The sequence below is a fragment of the Phoenix dactylifera genome, chromosome 13 (assembly GCF_051530095.1).
Source record: "Phoenix dactylifera cultivar Ajwa chromosome 13, Ajwa_hap1_PhDact_Kaust_v1.1, whole genome shotgun sequence".
NCBI classification, from domain to species: domain Eukaryota; kingdom Viridiplantae; phylum Streptophyta; class Magnoliopsida; order Arecales; family Arecaceae; genus Phoenix; species Phoenix dactylifera.
In genome coordinates, this window is record NC_143202.1 from 4,523,913 (window position 1) to 4,531,852 (window position 7,940).

The following is a 7,940-nucleotide window of genomic DNA, read 5'->3' on the forward strand; positions in this document are numbered from 1 at the left end:
TGATAGAAAGAGTTTGAAGTGCTTTCATATCTGTGCATGATGGAGGATGGAATGATGCATGAAACCTGCCTCCTTTGTGTGTCCAATCGATTCAAATATATATCCATCTATCTCTTACTTCCATATAACTTTCCAAGACTTTCACTTCCCTGATCCATCTCTAAATGGTGTATACAAAAAACATATTTGATAAATGAGAACTTGAGAAAGTGGATAACTTGGCATCACTTTGAATTCTCGTGCAACAAAAAGCTGATCCAAAACGGATAAACATGGGCTCCCTTGCCGAATATAGTGATACCCAATGGATAAAAGATATGGAGGATAAAGAGGAGGAAAAAAGTGCGCACAGAGAAATCAAATACCATCTAGAAAAGAGCACTGCATAAACCAAAAAGAAAATACTATCTTAAAAAAAATATCATGCGGGCAACTCTTAGCCCAGGTACACTGCTAACGTACGCACAGAGGTCGGGTCACCGAACGGGTAACGGTACGCCCGACCCGACAACAAGGACAGAGACAGCCGCTACTGCCCGGCATAATCTCCTGACAAAGCCTGCACCCTTGGTCTCTGCCTTCTATACTTTATTTATTACATGCATACATTATATCAATTTTACTTTTTACAATTCAAATATAAAAAATCTGGAAGAAAAATTTAAATAAAAACAGGTTATCCCGCAGAGCAGGCCTCCTTACAAATTGTTGTTTACGGTTATATCAATTGAACAAGTGATTCCTGTATATATAGTTAAATTAATTAGACACTTTAATTAAGGGAAAACATGCAACAGGTAATATATGATTGTTCTAAGCTAATGTATACCTTCTCTAAAACTGAAGAGTATTTAAATAATAAGAAAAGGTCCAATACGATTGTTCTTTTGCTGCTACTTTTTTGAGTTTACATCTATATTAAAATTTATAACTTATTATACTTATTAATACATAAAATGTAACAAGCAACCTCTAAGTTTGTTAGCATGGTCATTTGCATACAACCCTTTATTTCAAACTTGTGTAGACAGGAGGTTAATATTAAAGAGGTTTGAGTTGTATCTACTGATTCATCTTCTGTCACGACGTTAGCTTTTGAATTGCGCGATAACTATCTAGATATCTACATAGGTGGATGAAAGGTAGAGATTAAAGTATTTTGAGATTTATGCAAGATGTGATTTAATAGTTGATATCATGAAAAAAAGATTAATCACTTTTTTTGCACAAAAATACAACCTAATCCCATATTAAATAGGTCATAACCAAAATTTCAGCTAAAAATAAAAGAAAAAAAAAAGGAAACAAGAAAGATAAAAAGAAAGGAACCAAGCATAGTGTACTTGTTATAGAAGCCTTTGCGTGCCTCCAGGTGCCTTTTCTCACCACCTTTCCCTCTTGCATGCGCTGGCGAGCGGCGAGGGACGACCCCGCGAACCCAACTCCCTAGCTGCCTCCTAAACTTCCCATTCTAACCCTCACCTTTTCTTTATTCTTAAGACACCTTCTTCCTTTCCCTATATAAATCCCGTACCCCCCGTCTCCCCTCCCCTCACTCCCAGTCTCAGCTCCTGTCCTCTTCTCCTCTCTTCCAAAAGTTCCAAGCTCTCTATACTTTTACTACCTTGTGTTTCTCCTCTCTTGTTAGTTAGCAGTGACTATTCGAAGTGAAAAAAAGAAGAGAATGCAGTACCAGGCGGCGGAGTCGTGGGGGGCGGCGTACGCGGCGATGGGCGGCCGAGCGGACCCACTGGAGAGGGTGGAGCGGCTGGCGGCGGAGAGCGCGGTGGTGATCTTTAGCGTGAGTACGTGCTGCATGTGCCACGCCGTGAAGCGGCTCTTCTGCGGCATGGGGGTGAGCCCCACCGTGTACGAGCTCGACGAGGACCCCCGCGGTAAGGAGATGGAGCGAGCCCTCGCCCGCCTCCTCGGCGGCGGCCCACCGGCCGTGCCCGTGGTCTTCATCGGTGGCAAACTCGTGGGGGCCATGGACCGGGTCATGGCCTCCCACATCAATGGCACCCTTGTCCCTCTCCTCAAAGAGGCTGGCGCCCTCTGGCTCTAAGAAGATGATCGATGAACAATCCACTACATCGATCCTCATATTCACAGCCTACAACCATTGCTATTACATATAATATTATCACAGAGAGAGAACTAAAGAGAGGCATAGGAGGTTTTAGAGAGAGAGGAGGGTTTCGTTTTATTTGTTTCTTTCTTCCTCCGTTTTGAGTACAGGAATGACCAGTGGGTGTGGAAATTGGGCTGCCTTCTTTAATTTTCTTTAACTTCGATCTTGGCATTTTTCTTTTTATCAAGGGAATGACGAGGGTTTCGGTGTTTGGTGTTGGGTTTGGTGGTTTTAGCGTAATCTGCTTTTGATGATGATCATGATATGTATAGAAAGATCGCAAAAAAAAAAAGAAAAAGAAAAAAGAAATGGTTGTTTTTCTTTCTTTTGTGTGAGTTTTAAGTCTGTAGCTCTTTTACCTCTGCTTCTGTGTTCATTACTAATGCTATACTACTAAATCTGCTATTAATTGTGCTGCTATTGTTACATCCGGTGGTGGCTGAATGACTGTTTTCTTTTTCTTCTATAGTATCCTACCATCCTGTCTAGAGAGAAAGAGAAAGTTATCTTTACTCTATAGTGGGTTTAACTGCACCGTTCATAGCCTTTCTCTTACCGTTACTGTTACTACTATTTGACTTTATCTGAATGATGGTGTCCTTGAATCTGGGTTCTATCTCGCATGCCGAGTACTTCAGCTTCTATTACCATGCTTTTCTTCCACTCTATCTCAGAGAGTTCAAGTGAGAATCAATTTAGTTCTTTGTTCCAGCTAAAAAGACGGGGAGATTTTTTGACTAATGCATCATTCACTCTTTTTTCCCAAACGAAAATTCTTTTCACTATCAAATATTTTATATTGACTGTCTATTATCCAAGAATGAAAATAAAAATTCAATCAATAATTTCTCTCTCGTGGAAATGCTGGTGTTAAATTCATGCTGCCGCGTTAATCTGGCGTGATGACGATGCATGGCTTGTCCTCTAGCGTTGACTTGCCACGCAGTAGCGGCTGCCTCGTGATACGTACGAAACCATTTCCCGGGCGTTGGCCGACATCCCCTGTCGGTCAAGCCAGTGGGATCTCGCCGCGTCTCCAACAGCCCCGCGCGGTCACGGCGCACGCGTGATCCCAGAGCCCGAATCGCCATGCAGCATCGCCCCCTTGGAAGCTTGACACGTGTAAATTTGGTCCAAAGACGGGGAGACCGAGACGCGCAACGGCTGAAGGGGCGCTGCCTGTTTTCTTGCGCCTCCGTTCTTCACCTCTTTGTTTCCCATGGGTTTCAGTTTTTCTGAGGTGGGTGCTAGCTGCTACTTGGGCAATGAAGCTATGAACCATATACTTGTGTTGCACTTAAACCACAGCCAAGATTATAATGTTGGTGCAATGCTTTTTAAGGTTGTCAGTTGTTTTAAGAGGCTAATAATGACTTGCTACCCACAGCTTGCAGGTGATTCCAGTCTAGTTAAGTAAGCTCTTTTCATCTTGATTTAAGGCCTAAAGGCAAAGATATACTTTACAAGTGAAAATAGTGAAGAAGAAAAAATTTTCCGTTTTTCAAGGAGCAAACAAAAGAAGATCATATGAAAGTATATATAGATCACAGAGAAAGGAAAAAGAATAATCAGAGAAGAGGTCCAAAAGAGCAGCGAACTCCAAGAAATCTTGAATAAAAGTGGTGGGAGATGATGATCATATAGGTAGTTGGGAGCGTAGGAGAAGACCGAGAGATCCTAAAGAGCTTGAGATGTGCCTTAAGAAGTGAAGATCGGATCATGAACTCCAACACCATGACACTATCAGCAAAAAGACAAATTGTCTCCACCAAATCAGTAGGCCTATCGCGGCACTATCCGTTTAGAATCCGAATTTGATTGGTCAAGAATGATATACTACAATTAACTTATCAAACAACCACCGTTGGTATACCTGCAATACGTGGTGTCATATCCCCATCTACATTCATCGAGATCATAAATCATGGTGCATGTCACGCCTCCAAGTCAAGAGCAAAACAGATGTCGTATACCTACAATACAGATCTCACAAATATGCAAGGCTACCTGATTGACCAACTTAATCAAATCTCAAAAAATTCAATATAAAAACAAGACTTACTCAATCCTCCAGAAAATAAAGTAATGAAAAATCTAAGTAACAATTTATCCACGACAATAACTTCCAAAATAAGAGAGAGACAGAATATTCCAACACATTACTAGTAATCAAACCAAATATAAAACTAAAAAACAAATAACTAAAGATAATTAGATCTACTAGGAACTCCAAAGTAAATCTATACATGCACTTCTCCAAGCCCTATGCAATTCATGATTCTATATCTAAAAATAGAGAAAAAGAGAGTGAGCTAAACCAACCTAATAAGTGACAGAACGCTTTAAAGTAGGGTTTAAGTATGCCAAATAAATAAATAAGTAAATAAGAATTTAAAATATACTATTAATTGGTAAGAAACTTTATTTTTCATCAAATCTCAAAGATTTTTTTTCAAAATTTATTTTTCATAAACTAATACTAAATCTAACATCTAGATATAACCATGTAACTTAGTGGCATGGTTCAGATAACTGATATAGCAGATACAAGATGCACTAGGTGCTAAATATTATATAACAAATAATACTATTCTAATCACCAGTGGCTTGGTGTCAAAATTAGTTTCTCAAATTACAAGTCGACTAAACCAACACGCAATCTTCATTGGTATATATATATATATATATATATATATATATATATATATATATATATATATATATATATATATATATATATATATATATATATTCTCACAAATATATATATATATATATTTCTCACAAATATTCTAGTCAAATTTTCAAAATCCATTACCCAAAATAGGTCATGTGTTCAAAAATAGCTTATTTACAAGAATATCAAAATATATACTATATTCTTGTTTTGCATTCAAAAATAAAACAATTAGGATAGTAATAGTAACATGCTTGAGCCACTTTATTAAACAATATGCAAAGATCATAAAAAAATAATAAATTAATTGTAATTTTCAAGATCATTTTATCGAATAAATTGTGAATAGAAAATACTATGAAGTGATAGGTTACTTCTTCTCTCTTCAACTTTCCACTTCAACTAGATAGATTAGCTATACCAATTCAAGATCATCAAAATTCAATTAATTTTATTATCAATATCTTAGAAGCCCAACTAGACAGGAAACTCTCAAGAACCCAAACATGTTAAGATTTGGGTATTGCTGGGAAGCATAGGGCTGGCTGGGAAGCCCCTTGGATGTGGTTCGTAGGCTCTTGCAAATGTGGTTTAGTTTATAGGCTTCCACAAAACACCATATAATTCTGTCATGGCTATCCAAAGAAAGACATCAATAGCACATGGGATAAGTTAATTAATCCTTTTGAAAGGGCCATCCCAATGCTTCAGAAGTTAGAAGCTTGTTCTTAGTTCACATATGCATGTATCTACATATGAAGAGAATGGAATATAATAATCTCGTACCTATAGTATAATTACCCAAATGCAACAAAATGTGAAATTACATCACCTTCATCCAACCTTAGCCCATAACTTTAGTATGATAATTATTACTACCAATCCTCTGACGTCGATATGGACTACCTCCGTGGATCTACAAAATAATAGACAAAGAGTAAAGGCTAATTAGATTGGCCCCGACTGAATCCTTTGATGCTTAAGTGAGTAAAAGTTTTATGGTTCGAAAATGAAGGAGATAGAGTTTCCCCTAAATTGAGATTGTTTTCCACTATTCTTTTTTGAAGAACCATTCAGACCTATTTATAGCTAGAGTTTGAATCTTCTAGAATATCATCCTAACAAACTCGAGGTTACGTTACAACAAATTGCTAACGTGGCATAATAACTTTGGGGTCAAGTGTAATAACCTAGTTCATGTAGGATCAAGTGTGCCTTTGAGGTGGTGGAAGCTGAGTTATTTTTTATGCAAGAAGGCTCTACTCAACATGGGCTAACAGTCGAGGTTATAGAATCAATATAGAAAGATATCGACCTCGAGGGTCAAATGCTTATGCTTTGCTCCGTTTGCTCTTTGTGCCTAGTTAAGGAGATTGGCTTGAGACCTCTAGAGGTGTTGGAAACCCTGGTGGTCGCATGCATATATTATTAAAAATTTTATAGCGGAAGCATGAATTAAACTATTTAATTTCTATGCATGCTAGAGATCATATCTCTACAACAAAAATAGATCCAGAACTTTAAACATTTATCCTAAACAAGTAGGCATGATTCTATGTCTAACATGTAGTCATGTAGAATTTCAGCAACCTAGTTGATTTCTAATTTTAATTTTTAATGAGATCAGATCTCATATCTTTTTGCTTTTGAGAATTTTGATGATGCGTTGATCACCTTATATAGCCGCACACGTGTCCGGCCTCTATGGATAGTCCACGCGAAGCTCTAGGAAGATCCACAACTACAGGAGTGCTAGCTCGTGCAGAGGTGCTGTAGTGGCTGAATTTTTCTCCCTCGAAGCACTCAACTTTTGATTCTTTTTCGAGAGGATGAAGGATGGAGATGAAGGAGAAGAAGGAGGAGAGAAGGTGGCTAGCTCTCAGAATTTTTTCAGAATTTAGAACCTTTTCTAAAGATCATCTTAACAAACCCTAAGTGTGGGGGTCCTTTTATAGCCAAAAGACCCCCCACGCCTCACACCTCTTTTGGCCAACGAATTTGGCTGATAAAATTTTTAAAAAATTCTGATGAATCGGAAGCTAAGAGATGAACAAATTTTCTTTTATTCTTATGCCAAGAATCCCTAAAAATCAAAGGGTTATTGCACCCCAAACTTCGGCTGCACGCCACCCTGCTTGATGCGTCATGCAATCCCTACAAATTAGGGATTTGATTCCTATCTTTTTAGGAAGATTTGAGGTGCCATATTTTTCTGAAAAATAGCCCCACGCCTCCTCTTTCCTCACGCCAAAAATTGGCCAAAAATAAAGAGGATAGGCACCACTGCTTTTAGGGATAAGGATGAGGTGTCTTTCTTCTCCAAGAAAGAAAGCTAGGGTCCTAAATTTTAGGAATTTTTTTCATAATAAATTCTGATTATTTGGACTCTTAATCCTCATCAAATAAGGACTTTTAATTGACTTGAGTCAATCCCAATCCAATTGGGTTAAGTCCGATCAATTAGGTTATGCCCAATCGGCTCGGGTCGAACCCGATCGAATTAGGTCAAATCCTAATTTAGCCCAAATTGAATCTAATTCAATTTGGCTTAATTAAAGTCCAATAATTCCATCAAATTAAATTTATTAGTAATCCAATTACTAATTAACCCTCTAATAATTCAATAATTATTTTAATGCAACTTTGCTTAGGATAATTTGTCAATCGAATTGACCAAATTATCTCCGAATGATTCTTAATCATCAATCAGCTATTTGATTAACCTAGAAACTTCTATGCATGTGACCCCATAGGTTCGAACCTAAGCCGATAGCATAAGAACAACTTCTTGTACTAATCGAAATGACCATCTAGCAATGGTACCCGATGTCCGGATAGGCCGAATGATTGCAAAGCAACATTCAAGAACCTTTGAACTATGGTTACTGTATAATTTATCCCTATGACTCCTAAATACCAGGATGACTTCAAAGTTCTGTCAACTCTGTAATAAGTGTATCCATGATGTGATTCAACTTTGGAAATTTTGTGACTCCTCACAAGGATTACCCTGGCCAAGGTTTTGCTAAATTGAACACAAGGCATTATCTCCTGTTTCTAGGAGGGGTCAATTTCATCTTGACTCAACTGACTATGCAAGTACTTGACTGTACCCAATGACCTTCCGTCACT

The 7,940-nt window shown here is 38.0% G+C and overlaps 1 protein-coding gene across 1 annotated transcript; it reads left to right on the top strand.

Annotated features, from left to right (window-relative positions):
- Window positions 1–1,545: 1,545 nt before the first annotated feature.
- Window positions 1,546–2,540, top strand: LOC103699145 (glutaredoxin-C1-like). The gene has a single exon (XM_008781197.5). It carries the CDS (start codon window positions 1,685–1,687, stop codon window positions 2,063–2,065), a length of 381 nt encoding a protein of 126 aa, XP_008779419.2. The 5' UTR covers window positions 1,546–1,684; the 3' UTR covers window positions 2,066–2,540.
- Window positions 2,541–7,940: the final 5,400 nt, after the last annotated feature.